We start from the raw sequence: 22069 nt of genomic DNA on the forward strand, positions 1-22069 counted from the left end.
GACACGCATGGAGGCAGAAGAGAAAGGGAAAGAAGCTGATGAAGTTTTGTTTGGTTAAAAGGAAAAAAAAATAAGCAGAGAGGGAGAGAGTGAAGTAGTTCCATGCTAGCCCAGGTGCCCCCCGGTGGCTTGCGAGGGAAAGTACAGCCTTCCCGAGGCACTTCTTGGCCTAATGGAGCCTGCTGGAAATGGGGACGCCCCGCTGGGCTAGGAGATCTCCATTGCTGCCCGCGTCCCCCAGGCCAAGATGGACCTGTAGCTAGAATTAGGTCCCAGAAGGCCCCGCATCTCCAGAAGGCCTCTGGGAGCTCTGCATAACCACAGTGAGGCTGGAATCCTCACTACAGCTGCAGGGTGGCCTTTGTGAGTAGGTGGGTCTCTCCGGGGCTTCTTTCTCTTGTCATTTAGCCACCTTCCTTCAGGTTTTCCCACGTGGAACCCCTGCATCCGAATTCCCGCTTCATCTTTCCATCAAATGGTCAGCTGAAGCACACACCTTGCCTGTGCCTGTCCACAGGTGGAAAAATTGGCACGGACACTGTTCTTGTGGAAGATTGAGGTCCATGACCAGAAGGAACGCGTCTACGAGATGCGGCGCTGGAATGAGGCCTTGGTCACCAACATGTTGCCTGAGCACGTGGCACGCCATTTCCTGGGATCCAAGAAGAGAGATGAGGTGAGGGGTGGCCCCGTGCGATAGCTCGCAGCCGTAAGGCTGTGTGTCGTCTGGCTTTCTGCCAGGGAGCCCCTCTGGGCCCAAGGTCTTCTCAGGAGCTGGCACCGTTCCAGGCAGGGCTGCGCCCAAGCTGCAGCTGCATCGTAAGCAAGAGGGAAATTCACAGGCGCTCGGTAGAGAGCGCTTCAACCTGTGGGCCACACATCCCCGGAAGGCCCCGTTTCCGCCGAGGCCTTGGCTAGAGCTCCCCTGTCAGCTGCCATCCCCTCACGTAGAAGGGTTCTTCTGCCTCACTTCCCAATTCCATCCCACCCACTTGCTCAAAGCTAGGGCTGTTCCAGAGACCAGAAAAACTCTTGTTCAAAGTCGTGACAGTCTACCTCCTTACGGCTCAAAGTTGGGATAACCTGGGAGGTATCCAAAAAGCTGAGTACACCAATCACAGGAGATCGTCATTTCTGTGGCACACCGTTCCGTCAGCGTTTCCTTGAGCGCTCGGGCCTGCCTCTTTCTAGGAGCTGTACAGCCAGTCTTATGATGAGATTGGAGTCATGTTTGCCTCCCTGCCCAACTTCGCCGACTTCTACACAGAGGAGAGCATCAATAACGGTGGCATCGAGTGTCTGCGCTTCCTCAACGAGATCATCTCAGATTTTGATTCTGTGAGTCCCCGTCCTGCCCCTAAGCCAGCTCACTCTGGATCACATCCCAGGACAGGCTGCAGAAGTCAGAACCTGTCATTACCCTAGCTGCTCCATCTTTCCGGCTGAGCCCCTCCCCATTAACGTAGGAGCTCCTGCAGCCTGGTGGGTCTGAGCGGGCAGGCAGGAGCCTGGGAAATCGCCTGCAAATTCAGGGTACGACTGGCTAAAACAAGATCCTGAGGCCCCTCGGATTCTCCCCACCCTCAAATTCAGATCCAGTAAAATTAGGTAACTCGTACGCCAAGGAAAATGCTTTTACATATATGCTCAATCACCCTAGGGGACTGGCAGTTTTGTCCCACATTAAGGTCCTAGAAACTGAGGCTCATCGGGAAGTTTGCCTGAGATCACATGGCTGATAAGCAGCAGACTCGATCAGACTGTAGGAAACCATCTCTGGGCTGTCTTGTGGGGTTGTTGTAAACAGGCACACCTGTCACTTAGTTGGCTCATTTATCCCCGTTGACTGACATTTCTTCTTTAATACTGGCCCCAGCTCCTGGATAATCCTAAGTTCCGGGTCATCACCAAGATCAAAACCATCGGCAGCACCTATATGGCAGCTTCAGGAGTCACCCCAGATGTCAACACCAATGGCTTCGCCAACTCCAACAAGGTAGCTAACCACCTCTGTGGCTGGAGGAGATGGGGCTCTGCCTCCAAGGCAAGAAAGCAGCGGCCCGCACCCAGCACGTGTGAAACGGGAAGTTACGAGGGTAGCTGACGTTCCCGGGTACCGGTTGTGCCAAAGGGACACACGCACCGCCAGCACCATGCAATGCAAATTTAAAATCAGGTTTATTGGCAAAGTTTAATGAGCAGAGAAATAGGACACACAACCCCTCCATTGCTGCACAGCTTAGCCCGGGTGTAAGCTGCTTCAACTGTGGCCATGCTCCCTTTGTGTTCTATACTTTGGAAAGAACCAGGGAGTAGAAACCATCCACACAATTATGTAACAATGACGACATCCAGATTGGAAGCAGTTTTATTAGAAGAGGGGTCTTCAGAGCTCACCGGCTGGCATCGGCCTGTCCTCTTGTTGAATCAGACCTGTGGACCTAGCCATTTAGCTAGCTCGTTCCAGGGGAGGAGAGGAGCTGTGGGGGCCCTGGTCCCAAGAGCTCTTCCTACACTGTCATCATCCTGTTTTGTCTTATAACTGTCCTATACTATGTAAGTGTTGCTACCATCTCCATTCTATGGATGAGGCTAAAGAAATGCATCTAAGATGGTTCATGACCTTCCAGTGCTTATAATCTAGCTCAGGAATCAAAGTGAGGACAGCGATCTCAAAATTATAAGACCAGGTTCGGGCAAGGTGGTGATGAGGCAGGACTGATCTGCTACATGGCAGACAGGAAGTGACTTGACAGGATGTGTCTTCCCCACCACCGCCCGGGGTTTGCCCTGGATCCAAAGGGACCCAGGTGAAGCGTCAGTGACACACAGAGGCAGAGGTCATGGACTTGTCTGTGGGAGGAAGTGGAGAATAAGGCCTTTAACACGTAGCTGTAGGAACTCACCTCAATAATACCGTGAAGGGGAGGAAGGTGCCCACGCTGGCTCCTGCTGCCCTCACCGCCGCTCCTTGGCGCAGGAGGAAAAGTCTGACCGGGAGCGCTGGCAACACCTGGCTGACCTGGCTGACTTCGCTCTGGCCATGAAGGACACACTCACCAACATCAACAACCAGTCCTTCAACAACTTCATGCTGCGCATAGGTAAGGGCTTCAGGCTTGTCTGCTCCTCGATGTGTTCCTCTGACACAAGGGACTCGGCACATCAGGAGGGAAGAGGACTTAGCCCTGAGGCATTTAGGTCGAGGAAGGCCACGTGGTCACAGCTTTGAGACCTCAGGGATCTCTTCCAGATGTTCAGACCACACATCTGACAAAATGATGGTTAGCTGTCTGTCCTGTACTGTTGACCGTAAAAAGCACGCCTTATGAGTCCGGCTGAGAAGTCAGGATATTTTCCCAAGCAGTCCTGTGTGCCTGCCCAGGCCTTTGCTGCCTCTGTCCAGCCTGTTAGGAGTTAATGTCACCTGCTGCCCTTATTGGGGGTGGGGGTGGGGTCCTCACTCCTGGGTGAGGTCACAAGACACTTGGAAGTACCAGATATGTGCTGCAACTGTCAACTTCCACACTGCATACATTAGTTAGCATATTGGGGACAGCTGACATTTGCCAAGGACAGGATAAACAGGAGACATGCCTGCCCTCTGGTGGCTTAGAGACAAGCTTCAGGAGTAATGTTACAGATTTAGGAGCTCTGTGGTTAGGGTCGGGTGGTAACTTCTCTGGGGGAGGAGTTGATGGCTTCTGAGATGGGATGATGACAAAATGTGACATGTGGCTGTGCTTAATTTTATGCTTCTACACCAGGCATGAACAAAGGAGGGGTACTGGCTGGGGTCATTGGAGCCCGGAAACCACATTATGACATCTGGGGCAATACGGTGAACGTAGCCAGCAGGATGGAGTCCACAGGGGTCATGGGTAACATTCAGGTATGTCCAGCGAGAGCCGAGCATGTGCTCAGACCCAGGGACCGGGCACAAAGTCAGAATAGGGGGTGCTTTGCCACATGCTACTGCCTCCTTTCTGTTGGCCCAGGTTATCGAGTTGGTGTTTTTGGAAGATTAAAGGCAAGGGTAGAAAGGGATGCCTCAGTAGAAGGGAGGAAATACTTCGACCCCATTTCCAAAATTTAGATTTAAGTTTCTGGTAAGGCTGTCCTGCCTCTTGGAATGAACTACATCTTGTGCCTCCAACAGCCAATACCCTGAAGCCACCCCCATGGCAGGAAAGCGCCAGAGTGGGGAGAAGAAACAAAACAGAGTGATTCTGGGGACAGGGAGCACGGTCACTGGGAGAGGGAAAGGCCCTAGGCAACCCCGCATCCTGCCACTGTCCACTCTGTGCCTGTTGGCATGCAGATAAGGGGCTTAGCCCAACAGTTCTGGAGAGCAACACTCCAGGCAGGCTGATTGGGGCCTGTGGGCCACATGTGGACACCCTCTGGGCAGCTGAGCTCACGCTATGTTCTCCCTCCACAGGTGGTGGAAGAAACACAAGCCATCCTTCGGGAGTACGGCTTCCGCTTTGTGAGGCGAGGGCCCATCTTTGTGAAAGGGAAGGGGGAGCTGCTAACCTTTTTCTTGAAGGGGCGGGAGAAGCCAGCTGTCTTCCCTAACGGCTCCTCGGTCACCCTGCCCCACCAGGTGGTGGACAACTCCTGAACGGCCGTGAGCCCCACAACAGTCCAAATGGGAGGGGAGAATCTGTTTTTTGGAATCAAAGAAAGGCCTTGGGAAAGGACAAATGACCAAGCCCCAACCTGCCCAAACTGTTGGAAGTGCACACTCACATAGACTTTAGGTTTAAAAATCTCAAGCCTTCATTTGTTCATGGATACGTGAGCTCTGAGGGTGGCCATACTATTCCTCAGCGTGCCTGTAGCTTCCTCAGAGAGTAGGGGTCTTAGGCATAGTACTGGAACAATCCTTCCAGAGCCCGGGTCTGACCAGCCCTCCTTCCCCCAGAGAGGCCACGGCCACTGTGAGCGGGAACGTATCCGAGGTGGGACAGAGCTGCCTTTGCTGCGGGGCTGGGAGCACAGGTGGGAGAGCTGTGCTTCGGACGAGGACCTGGCAGGACTCGACAACTGAGCGGCCAGCTGCTCTCCCTGGCGCACACGTGGAAGGCCTCTTTCAGGCTGGAGAGCTGCTGGTCTCCATATGGTCCGGGCTAGGTGAACCGGCCCTCATGCTGATGTTCCTGATAATCTTGAAAGGTTCTTCTGGAACCCCTGCCACCTTAGTCATGAGAGCAGAAAGTGCAATATTTCCTTTTACCTGGTGGGAGGGAGGGAAAGGGAATTTATTTCTGAGAGAAAAATATATAAACAGATCTTCTACATTTATATTTTTAACTTTCTGTTAAACACTTTCCAATATTGCCTTGCCTCTTGAGCTCTTGCTACAGTCGCCTTTGCTACTGCTTTAAAAGAGAATTTACAGGTATTGATAAAGAAGACTGTTTTATTAAAAGCTTTATTCAACTTGGATGTGATCACTGTGAAAATTCTGTTAACACCAATCATCTGAAAAGCGCTAAGTGCTTTGCTAACTCACACCACTCATCCTTACCACATGCCTAGAAGGCAAGAGCCTGAACTAAGACATCTCTCTTACTCTCAAGCTGCTTCCTTCTAATGGTGGGCCGAGCTGGCTCTACGAGTCCCCTGTGCTCCCACACACATAGGTTACTTCCTGGTCATCGGGTCCAAAGAGGGACCACGGTAGAGACCTGGCTGCAGTTCTGGGGCAGGAAGGGGGGGTCAGGACTCCTATCAGGCCTGTGCAGCATGGGAGAGCTTGCAGAAGACAGATGAGGGAGGTCTGCTTCCCTTTGTAACCGCTGAGTCTGAGCAGACGTCTGATCGTGCTTTTTTATAGCTGACCTAACACATTCAACTGACGTGTTTTAGAAAACAAAGCATTTGCCACATAGAGCCCTGATTATCCACAGTATGTTCTCACACCATATTCTTTATGAAACAGGGGCCTAGAATACACTGCTTCAATCTACGGATCAAACATGTTTTCCTTAACTGTCATTCAGGAACCCAGAATGTTGTAAAAACTTTATTTTCAAAAGACTCAGGAAAACGAGGCAGAAATAAAGCTTTCATAAAAGCGACTCTTCAGTTGAATGGTACATACTCCCTCTTTCACAAAATGCCTTCTGCCCCACACACATTCTGATTTTCAGCTAAAATATATGATCAAATCAATACCTCAATTGTCCAAACTTGCCCCTTACCATCATGATGAGATGAATGTTCTCATTACAAGGATGGTCCCTAGGCAAGGGCTCTGAGTCTTTCAATAGTTTTCAGTTCCCAGGACCACACCTGGGACTGTGCACAGTATTACTTTACTCACTTTTGACATGTTCCCAGTGAAAATAATATTCTAGGAGACCAGGCTCATATCCAACCTTTCTCCGTTTCTTGCAAACGAAGTAAACACTTGATGCAGGGGCTTCGTAAAAAACAGATTTTCATGGGATGCTCGCTGTTCTTCCCATGAAGTGGATGAGGCGTCCGTCCCTAAAACAGATTAAGTCAATCTCATTTAGTGCAACTGGGGGAACCTGAACCTGGATCACTGGTGTTCTGGACCCACGTAATTTATTTTTTTTTGGTCTGGAGGAAAGAGGCTGCCCTTTATTGGACCAATGAAGTTTTGAGACCCGAACAGACCCTGCCCAGTAGGAAGCCTAAAATCTATGGTGTGAAATCTGCAGCAGCTTCAAATTTTCCACCTCCTAAAAATATTTTATCCTATTTTTCATTATTGCCCATGTCACATTATGATGGTATATTTAACTATAAAACTGTATCATAAAGCTCTCTCAGCCAGCCCTAAAAAATTCCCATCCAGAGAAGGGTCTCTAGAGAGCGACATATACACTTGTCTACTTGGCTTCTTAGTGAAATGAGTCTTTTGGCTCTCTCCATCATAAGTGACCCTCTGACAGCCTCATGAGCTCTCTCTCTTCAGGAGGGGTCTCCAAAGAAAACAAATCTTAAACTGGAGGAGCATTAGCAGACCTGGATGGAACAAAGGAGAGGGAACAAGGGTAAATTATGTCTACTACCCACAAAAAGGAGAGAAAAACTGGTAGAAAGAAGGAAAACATTCGGGGCACCTGGGTGGCTCGGTCAGTTAAGCGTCTGACTTCCACTCAGGTCATGATCTTCCAGTTCCTGAGTTCAATCCCCCCATCAGGCTCTCTGCTGTCAGCACAGAGCCTGCTTCAGATCACTCTCAATATCTCTCTCTCTCAAAAATACACATTAAAAAATATATTTAAAAAAAAGAAAAATATTCTTTGTATTTTACTGAGTAAATTTCTGGTAGATTAACAGAAGAATGGGTCTCCAAAGGTCCAACTGATGTAATCTACCTATTTTACCGTCTCATTCAACCTGAGTAACGCTGAGCACATTGTAATCTCTTCACTGAGGCATCCTTCGTCTCACCTTGGTACGTAATGGTGACGTCAGTTGGAAGGGTTGTCGTGAGGTCCTTATACAGCAGTCTAGCACAAAATGGGAACGACCGACTCTGTGGCTCCACTTTGTAAGTAAATGACAGCAAGTTGCACAGCGAGTTTCTCTGCAAGGGCCCAGCCAGAAAGGCTGCAAAGTCTCTCTAAGGGGTGTGGGGGTCAGAAGAGACACACAATGTATGATGACTACAGTTCCAAAGGCAGTGAGTGGTTGTGACACTTCAAACAAACATGTCTACAAAAATAGGGCCCATTAATCAAATTTCAGAGAACTAAACAAAAGAGAAAAGCCTGTAAAAAGGACTAATGATAAAGATGTGAAGAGTTAGTGGCATCCTAGAAAGAACTGCAGAAAACACTAAATAAACGGCTGGGGGTTGGGGGCGTAAGGGAGATACAATTTCTGCCAAGAATTTCATTGTCTTCATACAGTTGGCTAAGATGCTTTGTGTCTGTGTCCACGTTATCAGTGTAAGTTTAACTGACAACTAAGAGCTTCAGAGTCATTCTAAATGCATGGGTGGAACACAGCTTCTAAAAGTCATATATTCCTTATCTGTACTCATTTCCTGTCTACTTAAAAGCACTTTTTTTCTCACCCAACCCTAGCTCCAATGCAACCCCAAGAATGTAGGCCAGAGTTCAGGCAAAGATGGATAGTATTCCTCTATGTATTACTCTGCTTTGCAACTATACCTAAGATTCAGCAAGACACTTGGTACAGAGTAAGTACTCTATAAATCCCTGCTGAATTAACAGTACAGAAACTGTATAGGCATTCCTCAGAGATACTGTGGGTTCAGTTCCAGACTGCTGCAATGAAGCAAGTCAAATGAATTGTTTGGTTTCCCAGGACAGTTATGTTTATACCATACTGTAGCCTATTAAGTACACAACAGCATTATGTCTAAAAAACCAATGTACGTATCTTTTTAAATTTATCTATTTTGAGAGAAAAATTGAGAGAGAGGGAGGGGCAGAGAGAATCCTAAGCAAGCTCCACACTATCAGTACAGAGCCCAACATGGGCCTTGATCTCACAAACTGTGAGATCATGACCTGAGCTGAGATCAAGAGTCAGTAGCTTAACCAGCTGAGCCACCCAGGCACCCCCCTGCCAATATGCAGATCTTAATTAAAAAACACTTTATTACTAAAAAATGCTAACCATCATCTGAACATTTAGTGAATCGTAATCACTGATCAGATCACCATAACAAATAATGAAGAAGTTTGAAGTATTGAGAGAATTAACAAAATGTGACACAGAGACACAAAATGAGCAAATGCTGTTGGAGAAATGGCACAAATAGGCTTGCTCAACACAAGGTTGCCACAAACCTTCAATCTGTAGAAAAACACTATCTGCACAGTGCAATAAAGAGAAGTACAATAAAATGAGGTATGACTGTACTTTGTGAAGGGAAGAAAGGGTCAAGTATAAAAGCTTGACGACTACCATTCGGGAGTGAAAAATCCCTTAACCAGCATCCATGCTTCAACAGCATCCAGAATTTCAAAAGGGGAAGAAGGTGGAAAATAACTTGTATATAAATAAGAAACACGCATCAGAAGGACAATGGTCAAACTTCTGGCTCAGAATTATAAAGCATTTTAAATACAAAAGAGGAGTGCCTGGGTGGCTCAGTAGGTCATGATCCCAGGGTCATGGGATAGAGACCCACGTGGGCTGTGTGCTGAGTGTGGAGCTTGCTTGAGATATTCTTTCTCTCTCTCCCTGTGCCCAATCCTCTACTTGAGCATTCTCTCTAAAATAAAAAAAAATAAGATAAAATATAAAAAATAACTTGCCCCCCACCTTTTTTCACCTTTTGAGCCTATTCTGGGCTAATAAAATCCTATATAAGATCCCAGACAGATACCTGAAGTTGATCTGCCTGGTACTTCCTCCCAGCGTAAGCATTTAGGTATTCGCAGAGACAGAACAGGAAGTGCTGAATATTAGTCTGTAAGTATTTTGCAGATATCTCCTCTAGGGGAATGAAGACTGGAACTGAATGGTGATGTATCCGAAGTGGCTTCTGTATGACAAGGTCGACAAAATAGGAATCCAGCAAATTTCCCTCAAAAGCAGTGCTGATGCAGACACAGACCCCTCGGCTGGTCCGTTTCCCACTGAGCCCTGAAGCAAACAAGTTGATACCTGTCAACACATGTCAGCAAAGGTAGTTTCTTTCTCGGCTGTGCAATCACTTCAGCACTGCCTCATACACATAATATGTTTGTTGAATGAACAATCAAATGTTTGTTGAATGAACATAATAGACTCTATTCTGACGCTGCCTCACTTCAGATTTGAGTTGTTAAAACCATGGAAGATGGTGGAAAAGATAAAACATCCTTATATCAAATTATGGAAGAAGAGATTTGGAAATTTTCATGTTACTCCTTTTCTGAGTGTCAAATAATGTATGATAGTGCAGTTCCTTCCACAATCCTCTTATGCCACAGATAATGGGCAGGATAAATCCCCATTATAGTAGGAAAACAGAGACTTACTAGGTTGAAACAACTTGACCAGTGATATCAAGCCAGCCAGCAGCAAAGGCAGTTCTACCACAGGGTCCAACACACACTAGAGCTAAAATGAATAATCTAAGCTGGCCACCAACCAATCTTCCGCAAAAAGTGGCCGATTTTGTAAGTGAAGATGCCCACAAACAGTATGCCAGCTTTGTGTGTATAGGCTGAAGAAGGCAAAATCCATGCTCATGAAGTAAGTCCAGGACTAATAATATATCTAGCAAAGCAATGCACTAGAGACAAGAGACTCAGACTGAAACAGGTCAGAAAATAAATTATACCTGTAAAACGATATGCCTGCAAAATGGCTTTCATATTTTCCTCTTTTCCTCCCACAGCTTCTTGCTCACTGATCTCCAATGTTTGGTCGGGTTCTGCATTGGCAGTAGATGCTTTAATCTGCAAAATATGCAGCAAATCAAACTGGGTGCAAAGGGGCATAGCATAGGGTCCTTGCCCTCACATAAATGCAGAGTATTTTTTATTATGTAATAAGTGTATTATGCTACAGTGACCCATTAGTGCTATGAATTCACAAGAAAGGAAAAATTTTGTCGGTCACTGTGCTAGAAATCAGAGTAGCAACTGTGCTGGCCCAAAGAAGAATCAGGACTTTGATAGGAATGGAGAATATTGTGAGAAGAAAAAGAAAAGGGTATAAAGCAAGTCTAGGGTAAGCACAGGGTAGCAAAGCAATAAAAACATGACATATCACAGCTTGCGGGATATAGTTAAAGCCACGTGACAGGCACTGAATGTTTGTATCCCTCAAAATTCATATGCTGAAACCTAATGCCCAATGTGATGGTATTTGGAGGCAGGGCCTCTGGCTGGTGATTAGGTCACAATATTGGAGCCTTCATGAATGAGATTAGTGCCCTTGTAAGAGACCTGAGAGAGCTAGCTCACCCCTTCCAGCATGTAAACTACACTTCTAGCACTTCAACTACAGTGAGAAGACTACCATCAATGAGGAAGTAGGTCCTCATCAGACACTGAATCTGCCGGGTCCATAATCTTGGACTTCCCAGGCTCTAGAACTGTGAGAAACGTGTGTTGTTGATAGGTCACCCAGTTTATGGTATTTTTGTTCCAACAGCCCATATTTGACCAAGACACTGTGCTTAGTGAAAAATTTATAACCTCACAAACAAAAAGGGGAAAAGAAAGACTAAAAAAAAAAAAAAATCAGTAAGTATTCATCTCAGGAAGCTAAAAAGCAACTTAAATGTAAAGAATAGAAGGAAGGGTATAGTGAATTATGAGAAAATATCAATGAAAATGCAACACAAATGTGTAAAAGAGAAAAATCAATAATGCCAAAAGTTGGTTCTTTAATAAAACTGATACAAAACTGATAACAAGACTGATCAAGGAGAGAAAAAGAGAAGAGTGATCACAAATTACCAATCAGATTAAAAACTGAGACAATGCTACTGATCAATCCTATTCACAAGATAGTTGTTTAAGAAGCTTCAAACAACTTTATGGCACAAAAACAGACACTCAGATCAATGGAACAGAATAGAGAACCCAGAAATGGACCCACAGACGTATGGCCAACTAATCTTTGACAAAGCAAGAAAGAAGATTCAATGGAATAAAGGCAGTCTCTTCAGCAAATGGTGCTGGGAAAACTGGACAGCGATATGCAGAAGAATGAACCTGGACCATTTTCTTATACCAGACACAAAAATAAACTCAAAATGGATGAAAGACCTCAATGTAAGACAGGAAGCCATCAAAATCCTCAAGGAGAAAGCAGGCAAAAACCTCTTTGATCTTGGCCGCAGCAACTTCTTCCTCAACATATCTCCAGAGGCAAGGGAAACAAAAGCAAAACTGATCAGAACCTCATCAAAATAAAAAGCTTCTGCACAGGAAATAATCAGCAAAACTAAGAGGTAACTGATGGAATGGGAGAAGATATTTGCAAATGACATATCAGATAAGAGTATCCAAAATCTATAAAGAACTTATCAAACTCAACACCCAAAAAATAATCCAGTGAAGACGGGCAAACATGAATAGACACTTCTCCAAAGAAGACATCCAGATGGCCAACCCACACAGGAAAAAACGCTCAACATCACTCATCATCAGGGAAATACAAATCAAAACCACAATGAGATACCACCTGTCAGAATGGCTAACATTAACAACAAAGGCAACAACAGATGTTGGTGAGGATGTGAAGAAAGAGGATCTCTTTTGCACTGCTGGTGAGAATGCAAACTGGTGCAGTCACTCTGGAAAACAGTATGTAGGTTCCTCAAAAAACTAAAAATAGAACTACCCTATGACCCAGCAATTGCACTACTAGGTATTTACCCAAGGGATACAGGTGTGCTGTTTCGAAGGGGCGCATGCACCCCAATGTTTATAGCAGCACTATCGACGATAGCCAAAGTATGGAAAGAGCCAAATGTCCAAGGACGGATGAATGGATAAAGAAGATGTGGTATATATATACAATGGAGTATTACCTGGCAATCAAAAAAAATGAAATCTTGCCATTTGCAACTACATGGCTAGAACTAGAGGGTGTTATGCTAAGTGAAATCAGTCAGTCGGAGAAAGACAAATATCACATGACTTCACTCATATGAGGACTTTAAGATACAAAACAGATGCACATAAGAGAAGGGAAGCAAAAATAATATAAAAACAGGGGAGGGGAAGGTGCCGGGATGGCTCAGTCGGGTAAGTGTCCAACTTCGGCTCAGGTCATGATCTCACAGTTCGTGAGTTCAAGCCCCACATCAGGCTCTGTGCTGACAGCCCAGAGCCCGCTTCGGATTCTGTGTCTCCCTCTCTCTGCCCCTCCCCCACTCACATTCTGCCTCTCTCTTTTTCCAATAAACATTAAAAATTAAAAAAAAAAAAAAAAAAAAAAAACCAGGGAGGGGGACAAAACTTAAGAGACTCTTAAATATAGAGAACAGAGCGTTGCTGGAGGGGTTGTGGGAGGGTGGGATGGGCTAAATGGGTAAGGGGCATTGAGGAATCTACTCCTGAAATCATTGTTGCACCATATGCTAACTTGGATGTAAATTAAAAAATAAATTATTAATAAAAACTAAAAAATTAAAAAAACAAAAATAAAACAAAACAGAAACAAAAATAAAAACAAAAACAAGAAGGTTCAAACAACTTTAAATGAAATGCAATTTACCAAAGATGACCCAAAGGGAAACAGGAAATATAAAAGCTTTATATTAATCAAAGAAATTGAATAAGAAACTTAAAACCTTCCCACAGAGGAGGCCCAAAGTTTTACCAGGTATTTCTTTACAAATATTTAAGGAAAAACCACACCAATTTTATATAAACTTTTCCAATGAACAGAAAAAGAGGAAAATATATCAACTCCCTTTATAAGACCCAGTTAAATTTGATGCCAAAATCCGAAAAGGACATTAAAAAAAAAAAAAAAGCACAAGACAATCTCAAGAATTTAGATGTAAAAGTCCTATTAGCAAATATTAGCAAATAGAATTCAACATTATATAGAAAGGTAATACATCAAACCAACTTAGGTTTATTCTAAAAATGTAAGCCATTATCATTCAAACACCAATCAATATGTATCACCACATTAATAAAAGAAAAGCCATACAACCACCTTAATGTATGCAGTAAAAACATTTGATAAAATTCAATACTTGATCACAATTAAATGAGCAAGCTAGACATAGAAGACCCTTTCCTTAATCTGATAAGAGTATGTATACAAAATTTAGAGCAAACATGTTGACCCTAAGATTATCTCTACTCAACAATATAGGAAACAACTTAGCTAGTAGAATAAGGTAAGGAAAACAAAAGACAAGGATTGGAAAGAAGTAAAACTGTTAGTGTTTGCATATGACATGATTCCAGATGTAGAAATCCCAAAAGAATAGAGAGATAAATAGAATTAATGTAGATTTAGCAAAGTTGTCATAAAGTCAATATATAAAAATCAAATATATTTCTACATAATATGAAAATAAAATTTCTAAAAGATAATACATCAGGGGCTATTAAAATAGGACTTGTGGGTCAAACCTATCTTGACACTTATTTTTGTAAATAAGGTTTGACTGGAACACACCCACGCATGTACTTATTGTCTATGGCTACTTCACAGTACAACAGCAGAGCTGAATAGTTGCCATAGAGACCAGGTGGCTCACAAAGCCTAAAATAATGACTATCTGGCCTTATACAGAAAGTCTGTGGACCCCTGCCATATACGTTAACATCAGGAAAAATCAAATACATAAAGATAAATATACTGAATGATGTTTAAGACCTCTACACATGGGTGGCTCAGTCGGTTAAGTGTCCGACTTTGGCTCAGGTCATGCATGATCTCACGGTTTGTGAGTCTGAGCCCCACATCAGGCTCTGTGCCGACAGCTCAGGGCCTGGAGCCTGCTTCAGATACTGTGTCTCCTTCTCTCTCTACCCCTCCCCTGCTTGCACTCTGTCTCTCTCAAAAATAAATAAACATTAAAAAAATAATAAAAAAAATAAAGATCTCTACACATAAAACTGCACACATTACTAAGAGAAATTAAAGAACTAAATAAATGGAAAGATACATCATGTACACTGACTGGAAAATGCAATATTGAAAATATTTCAATTCTCTCCAAATTGGTGTATAGATTCAATGCAATCCCAATCAAAACTACAGGTTTTTTGGAAATTGACAGCTGATTCCCAAATTTATGTAAAATTCAAGGGGCCAAGAATAGCCGAGATTATTCTGAAGATGACGACATATATGACAGGTATCCAAACTTACAGTAAATAAATCTCTTGTACCCACATGAAGACAAACAGACCAATGGAACAGAACAGGCCCACAGTGGACCCAGAGATCCATTACCACACAACGGGAAAAGAATGGACATCAAAAAGTGGTAGCAAATGCACTGAATATTCACATGGAAAAACAAAACTAGTAGTATGACCTCTACTTCATCCCATACACAAAAATCAATTCCAGACAGACAGTAGTTCTGAAAGTAAAAAGTACAATAGAGTTTTTAGAAAATACCACAGAACATCTTCACCATTTCAAGTTAGGCAAAGATTTATTAAAAGGAAACAGGAGCAGTAAGTATAAAATTAGACTCCTAAATCAACCTTCATTAAAATGAAGACTTTCTTTTCATCACAAGACACCATTAGAGTGAAAAGGCAAACCACAGTCTAAGAGAAGATTCGTAATACATATACTAAAGAATTCATATCCAAAATATGTAAACAATTCTACAATTCAGTAAGAGACACACAACGCAATAAAATTTTTGCAGAAGCCTCAAAAAGCCTATTTCACAACAGAAGACTTTCAAGTATCCAATACAGGTACTCAACAGCATTAGTTAATCAGGCAATTGCAAATTACTCCACCATGAGATACTGTGATACTCAGCAGAGTGACAAATTTTTTAAACTGACAATATCAACTACTGGTAAATATGCAAAATGATGGAAATCTTTTACACAGCTGCTGGGAATGTAAAATTGGTGGAATCACTTCCAAAAACTGTTTGGCAGTATTTACTAAGGACAAATATGACCTAGCAATTCTACAAAGTATACGCCTGATAGAAAAGTACGTATTTTTACATCAAAAGACAGGAACAAGAATGTTTCACAGCCCTGAAGTGAAATAAAATAATCCAAATGTCGCCAATACAATTAAGTAAATAAATTGTGGAATATTCATAAAATGAAATTACTACACAGCAATAAAAAAGAATGACCACTATGTGCACCAGTATGAATAAATCTCACAGACAACATTCAAAAAAAACAAGTCAGACATAAGTTTACACTTTTTACATTTATATAAAATTCAATGTAGGGTCTTATGAAGCATTTTCCTGGCTGTGTAAGAGTTATTGGAGAAGTAGATATACACGAAGAGAAAACAACGAGCAGACTACTCCAATAATCCCGGCATCCCAATCCCCTGGTAAATATTTACAACATATGTGGATAATACTTTGGAAGCACAAAGACAACGCAAAGGAAAATTTGGCAGGTCTTGCTGACCTATCCTGGCCAAGAGAGAAAACTGAAGAGAAGGAAGCGTCAAAGTTCACTGTGAGGTTTCAAGTCTGTAAGGGAAAGATGGCGGTAATGACAAAAATACCAATGACCCATCAGGCTGAGACTGAAGTAACAAGCTCCTGTCTACAAGTGCAGGCTAAGAGGCTATTATGAAGAACTTGCCTGGCCTATCAGTAACGCCTAACAATTATTGGTTGACACTGATATTAGCTGACTCTACAGAACTGATCATTTGAGAGGTCAAGGACTGAAATCAATCCAGTAAGATCACAGGTAAAACCCATTATACAAATTTGTTAATTCCCAGATCATGCTTATTCTTTATGCTTCAGCAAAGCTTGCCAACATGGCCCCTGTACTCACTCTGGCTTGACGCTGTTTCACTTCAGCCCTGAGCTTATCACGCAGACACCTCAGTTTACGAATCTTGGTCCCAAGATCGCTCTCTGCTGTCTCTCTTGGCGGATCTTCTAAGTTTTTACAGGATCTGCTCATTTGGGTCTCTAGTCTTTCCAAGTGAGCTAAAACACCTGAGGAAAGTAAAAAGGCAATTTCACAAGCATCCAGGGATTTCTGACTCTGGCCACAGGAAGAATTTCAGGGATTAACAGAGGGTTAACTCCCTTCTTAGAACTTTGACCAGCTAAAATGTTAGACATTGGCCACGATTTATAAAACCAGAGGACCTGACAACAAGAATCAAGAATGAACAGCCTTATAGGTTGAGCACTAATGTACAAGCAGTTCCTGACCAGGACAGTCCAACGTGAGCATAATCTGAATATAACTCGTGTCAGTTATCTATGATAAGGACTGGGGAAAACAGGGTCACCAAATTCACTGACTCTCTCAGACACTGTTATTAAAAATGTAGATTTTTACATTGGCTTTTATGCATGTTTCCCCAAAGTGCTAATGCATAACTCTTTGGATTCAGACATCCAGAGAGTCTCAAGTGTTTTGAAGCTCTGAGAAGTATTATTCACACAGGACTAAAAGGACACTAAAGGGAACTGTCTACAATATTACTGGGATTTAGAAAGGAAAACAAGTTCACAGTCGGACAGAAATTCAAAGGCAAATATCAGTTCCCAAGAGATTAAGGACCATCACAGTTTCATAATGCCAATCAAGTCTAACAATAGAGCATTTGCTGCACATTTCCTACACATTAAGACCCCGTGCTAGATGTTTTACTTGCACATTATGTAAAGAATTAAAGCATGAAGGGGCCCCTGGGTAGCTGAGTCGTTAAGTGTCTGACTCTTGGTATCAGTTCAGGTCATGATCTCAAGGGTGGGATCAAGCCTTGGGTCAGGCTCTGTACTGACAATGTGAAATCTGCTTGGAACTCTCTCTCCCCTCTTCGCTTGTCTCCTCCTCATGCTCGCGCGCTCTCTCTCTCTCAAAATAAATAGCTTAAAAAAAAAAATAAAGCATGAAGATAATTCAGTTCTTATTTTCTTTCCACAATCATCACCATAAGGCTACTACCTTCCTCCATTTTCCAGATGAAATGAGAGCAGAAATGGCAAAATAACTTGCCCAAGGCCACATTATTTCTAATGGCAGGGCCAGGACACACCCAAGTCTAACCAACACCGAAGTCACCGCTTGGCTCCGATCCTTCCACAGGTGTAATGCATAAATGACCCCACCCAAAAAAATCTTGGAAAGGAATGAGACCTCAGTGACTAGAACTGTAGCTCCGAATATATAAACACTAAGCATTATTATGAGTGTAACCTATCCCTTTAAAAAGGGGCAGGAACCTAGAAACGTCTGAAGTAATTTCCCATCTGCAATGAATAATCTTAGCTGGCCGGTGCCTTTTCAGTCTTCAGTGTTTGGATCTTTCACCATAATGCTCCCAACAGGCCGGGTCACACATCCGTTAGAGGAGGAAAGGGTTGTTTTGATCTAGGCGTCCTCTTTGGCAGCAGTACTAAGGGGGAAAAGGCGACCCTCTGAATACCTCCTTTGGACTTGTCATTCGCCCACTCCATCTCCTCGGATTCCCACCGGCCTTCCTACGAAGTTGTGCAGGCAAGCCTTAATAGGGACCCAGATGTCTTTGCTGGTAAAAGAAAAAAGGCAAGAAAGTCACATCTATTCACGGTAGGGTGCACACAACTCAGGCACGCATCGTCGGGTGTCGCGAGACACCCCAAGCGACACCGCTAGGACTCCCCTTCCCTCACCCGTCCTACCCTGCCCGTTCCCCGGTCCTAGCCGGCAGTCTACTTGCCCCCGCGCGTGCCCCACAACACGGCTTTAAGAGGCTGTTCAGCCTTCCACCCCGACCACGGTCTCGTCCGTCACCGGGTCTTCTTTTCCCCTTACCTCTTCTCTCGCTCACCCAGGCCAAGGTTGAGTTCCCGCCGTCCACGCCTTCAAAACCAAACCAATCGGACCCAGCGTGCTTTGCGCCGCCACCGTACAAAAACATGGCTGCGCTCAGGGCCCCTCCCTCATCCCGGCATGCACCGGGGAGTAGGGCCGGTCTTTCTGTGGGCCCGGAAGATGGCGGCCTCTGGCGCAGAGCCGCAGATCCTAGTCCAGTACTTGGTGTTACGAAAGGATCTGTCGCAGGCTCCATTCTCCTGGCCGGCAGGCGCAATGGTAGCGCAGGCTTGTCACGCAGCCACCGCGGCCTTGCACATTCACCGCGACCACCCCCACACGGCCGCTTACCTTCGGGACCTGGGGCGCATGCGCAAGGTCGTCCTCGAGGTGAGGCACCCGGCGGAGGGGGAGGGGTGCCGAAGTCGTCGGGACCGGAAGTGGGTGTGGTCTTGGCACAGAGGCCTTACTTGGTCGAGTAGGTGTGGCGTGAGTGGGGAGGAGTCTTCTAAGTAAGGTTTGGGGAGGTTGCCGAGACTTGAGCGATGGCCCCGGGAGCTTTACTTCGGCCGGACGGGGGGGCCTCTGTGAAGAGTGAGTGGACATTGGGTTATTAAGACTTCCCGCCCCCTTCCGCTCTCATCGGCGTCCCTCTTAATAGAGGGGTATGACACCTAATTATTTGAAAAATAAATGTGTACATATATTGAACCTAGCTTCATAAATAACCAGATACCGCTGGTGTAAAATAGAGGTAAGGTTCGTTTTGCAGGTGGCCAAACAGATCTTACCCTTATCTTTTCCCTTTGTCAATTCTGCTTCTGGAAGTGTAACCTAGGAAGATACCAGATACCAGACGTATCGAAGAGCATTGTATATAGATCAAGAATATTCATAGGAGCACTTTATAATAGTAAAGAATGTGGAAATCACCAAATTTCCAGCACTAGTGATTGGTTAATTTTAGGCTTAAAATGTGCTATTATAAAGCTAGTATAAATCACGGTTTTTGAAGCATATTTAGTTGGCATGGAAGAGTGCTCATTATGTTATGCTAACTGAACTATATTCTAACTACAAAATGATCCAGATTTTGAAAGGGAAAACTAAGGAAATACATCCACATATTGAGCAGGTGGTGAGATTTGGGTTATTTTCTAATGCTTCTCTATTCTTTTTAGTTTTCTACATTAAACACATATTTTACTTTACATTATAAAATGTACTATAAACAAACTAGAATCCTAGGGCGGAGATGGGATAATCCCTTAATGGCCAGCTGACAAAGCAGATTGTCTTTCAAGAGAAAGATTTCTGTTGGGTAGTAAAACATCAGTCAGTAACCTAGGGGAAAGTGTCTTGAGAATCTATGAGTAGACAGAAAAGAAACAGATAGCTTTTCATTTAGACTTTTTATAGGAAGAGGACCTCAAGAAATCATCTGGTTCAGACATCTCCCTCTCCCTCACGTTCAGGCAGATAATGTATTTATTTACCCCTTTTCTCAGATGAGAGATCTGAAGCCCACAGAGATTAGACGACTTCCCTTAAGTATAGAAGATACCTGATGAGAGGTGCTCGGGTGGCTCCCGTCAGTTGAGCATCCGATTCTTGATTTCGGCTCAGGTCATGATCTCACATTGGAGAGAGATGGAGCCCGAGCTATTAGCACAGAGCCTGCCGTGCTTAAGATTCTCTCTCCCCCTATCTACCCCTCCCCCACTCATGCTTTCTTTCTCCCTCAAAATAAATAAACTCAAAGGTCACACCATCACTAAGTAGCAGAGCAATGGACTCCCTCTAACTCACTGTCCTATGCTGCTATGTGGTGCTGAAGAAGGAGTGGGGAGGGCGGCGGGAGTCCATGAGTTCTCCTCCAGCATGGCTGTGCCCAGAGGACTCTAGCTAAAGAGTGGCAATCCCTGCATCCTCCTATTTGATAAGACAAACCTCTAGTTATCTTAATGGCTTCCGCCCTCACAGGCAAAAAATATACATTATCCCAAATAACACACTATCTTTTTTTTTTTTTTTTGAGAGAGAGAGAGAGAGAGAAAGCACGAGCGGGGGAGGGGCAGAGAGAGAGGGAGACACAGAATCTAAAGCAGGCTCCAGGCTCTGAGCTGTCAGCACAGAGCCCTATGCAGGGCTCGAACTCACAAACCACAAGATCGTGACCTGAGCCGAAGTTGGATGCTCAACTGACTGAGCCACCCAGGCGCCCCTAACACACTATCTTCCTTTTGAGTGCTAGCTTTAATACCTCCTATTAATGGGAGTCAGTGTGGTGACAGAGAAACAATCTGAGAAGGATGTTAGAGATTGGTTTGCCCTCTGAGCTAACAAGTGGGAACTGTCCCAGCGAAAGGAAAACCTTTCCAGGTTTAGGAGGGGTCCGATGGGAGGGGAGGATGGAGCTCGAGGTGATGTGTTGTTAGAAATCTTTTCATAGTCCACTCTTAACATCACAGCTGGCTGAAGCATTAGGGATAGCTGTGTGGACACCAGCCAGAAGAGAAGTAGAAAATCTAGAGAGCATAATTACTGACAACGCATACAGCATCTCAAGAGGGAAGAGAAAAATCTCCATTTTAGAAACAAGCATATTAAGCCTGTCCCTCTCCTACTCCCAGGCAGCTTATCTAAGGTCCTACAGAGAGTGAATGGCAAGTGGGGCAGTAAAGCTGTTGCTTCTGGAGACACGCTCTACAGCTCCTTCGTTGAGAGAGCTGCTCTCCACTTTTCAGTCCAGAGGAAACCCCCCTACCCACCCACCCCCCCCCCACACACTTTTTTTTTCATTGCCTTCTGACACTTCCTAAAGGGGCCATTCAATCTGTGTTCTGTGCTCTGCTCCTGGTAGGCTGCAGATGAAAGCACCCTGAAGGAGCTGGCTGAGACCCTGCAACAGAGCAACATTGACCACATGCTGTGGCTGGAGCAGCCAGAGAATATCGCCACTTGCATTGCGCTCCGTCCCTACCCCAAAGAAGAAGTGAACCAGTATTTGAAGAAGTATCGATTGTTCAAGTGACTCATGCTATCAGTTGCCTTGATATCTTTATCAGCTGGATCCAGAAACTGCATGCCATCTATCCCTGAGCATCATGTACTCCTTTCAATGGCAACTTGTTCTTCTCTTTAGGCTGTGAGTGTTTCTGGAGGGTCAAACACATGTTCGTATTAAAGTTGTCATTAATAAGTACTTCCTCTAATTATTTTTGATTTGTTCAGATGGGGAAAGTAGGTAAGCAGCAATATGGTCCGTGGGTCATGGCTCAAATAGAAGATTTGGTTAGACTCCTATCCAGGGATCAAGGGAACACCCTTCCTTCTTTATTAGGAATAATAGAGTTCTTCCAGTCACCCAGATTTTCAATTTTGCCTTTGAATTCTTTATTTCTTATTCACATCTAGATATATTCATTGAATCTAGGACAATATCAATTTCAAGATACACCATTACTTTACATGTTGTTAAGAAAGAAGAGATGCTGCCAGTTAAGACACGTGATTAACCATAAGATGTATTTCAGTTTCAAAGGTGTTAAAATACACATACGCGCGCGCATACACACAAATATGTATGTATTTGGTGAAATTTGTCAAGTACTAGAGCTATGGTAGTTTTCAGGGCTCCCACCCGG

The 22069-nt window shown here is 44.2% G+C and overlaps 3 protein-coding genes across 8 annotated transcripts in view; 2 read left to right on the plus strand and 1 right to left on the minus strand.

Annotated features, from left to right (window-relative positions):
• ADCY3 (adenylate cyclase 3) overlaps positions 1 to 4675 on the plus strand; it is a 91054-nt gene extending 86379 nt beyond the window's left edge. For 2 of the 3 annotated variants that reach the window (XM_042933521.1, XM_042933522.1), the window contains exons 17-21: positions 518 to 676; positions 1192 to 1338; positions 1877 to 1996; positions 2981 to 3104; positions 3768 to 4096. In XM_042933521.1, coding sequence (XP_042789455.1) covers positions 518 to 676; positions 1192 to 1338; positions 1877 to 1996; positions 2981 to 3104; positions 3768 to 4096 — 879 coding nt within the window. Of the gene's footprint in view, positions 1 to 517; positions 677 to 1191; positions 1339 to 1876; positions 1997 to 2980; positions 3105 to 3767; positions 4097 to 4441 lie in introns of those variants that run through there. The other variant, XM_042933523.1, reaches the window with a different exon arrangement.
• Positions 4676 to 4764: 89 nt separating this feature from the next.
• CENPO (centromere protein O) lies at positions 4765 to 18582 on the minus strand. 4 transcript variants are annotated; one of them, XM_042933525.1, is made up of 8 exons: positions 18439 to 18582; positions 18055 to 18156; positions 16443 to 16609; positions 10289 to 10406; positions 9347 to 9627; positions 7435 to 7606; positions 6332 to 6498; positions 4765 to 5239 (listed from the first exon to the last, which is right to left on the minus strand). In XM_042933525.1, the coding sequence occupies exons 2-7, from the start codon at positions 18083 to 18085 to the stop codon at positions 6362 to 6364; spliced, it is 906 nt and encodes a 301-aa protein (XP_042789459.1). In that variant the 5' UTR covers positions 18086 to 18156; positions 18439 to 18582; the 3' UTR covers positions 4765 to 5239; positions 6332 to 6361. The 4 variants fall into 4 exon arrangements, with proteins under 4 accessions (XP_042789459.1, XP_042789460.1, XP_042789461.1 ...); XM_042933526.1 differs by having other exon boundaries at positions 9347 to 9606; positions 18423 to 18582; XM_042933527.1 differs by having other exon boundaries at positions 6387 to 6498; positions 18423 to 18582.
• On the plus strand, positions 18517 to 21627 carry PTRHD1 (peptidyl-tRNA hydrolase domain containing 1). The gene is made up of 2 exons (XM_042933528.1): positions 18517 to 18812; positions 21286 to 21627. Exons 1-2 carry the CDS (start codon positions 18561 to 18563, stop codon positions 21454 to 21456), a joined length of 423 nt encoding a protein of 140 aa, XP_042789462.1. The 5' UTR covers positions 18517 to 18560; the 3' UTR covers positions 21457 to 21627.
• The last annotated feature ends 442 nt before the right edge of the window (positions 21628 to 22069 follow it).

Source organism: Panthera leo, chromosome A3, assembly GCF_018350215.1.
Source record: "Panthera leo isolate Ple1 chromosome A3, P.leo_Ple1_pat1.1, whole genome shotgun sequence".
NCBI lineage: Eukaryota > Metazoa > Chordata > Mammalia > Carnivora > Felidae > Panthera > Panthera leo.

Bases quoted from the DNA above. Each gene is read 5' to 3' on its own strand.
- CENPO (XM_042933525.1), bottom strand. From the start codon at position 18,085: ATGGAGTGGGCGAATGACAAGTCCAAAGGAG. The intron at 9,628-10,288 runs GTATAATTTATT...ATGTGTTGACAG, and splicing joins GCAGGCATATCGTTTTACAG to GTATCAACTTGTTTGCTTCA. The intron at 7,607-9,346 runs GTATCTGTCTGG...CACACCCCTTAG, and splicing joins ACCAGGCAGATCAACTTCAG to AGAGACTTTGCAGCCTTTCT.
- PTRHD1 (XM_042933528.1), top strand. From the start codon at position 18,561: ATGCACCGGGGAGTAGGGCCGGTCTTTCTGTGGGCCCGGAAGATGGCG. The intron at 18,813-21,285 runs GTGAGGCACCCG...TGCTCCTGGTAG, and splicing joins TGCGCAAGGTCGTCCTCGAG to GCTGCAGATGAAAGCACCCT.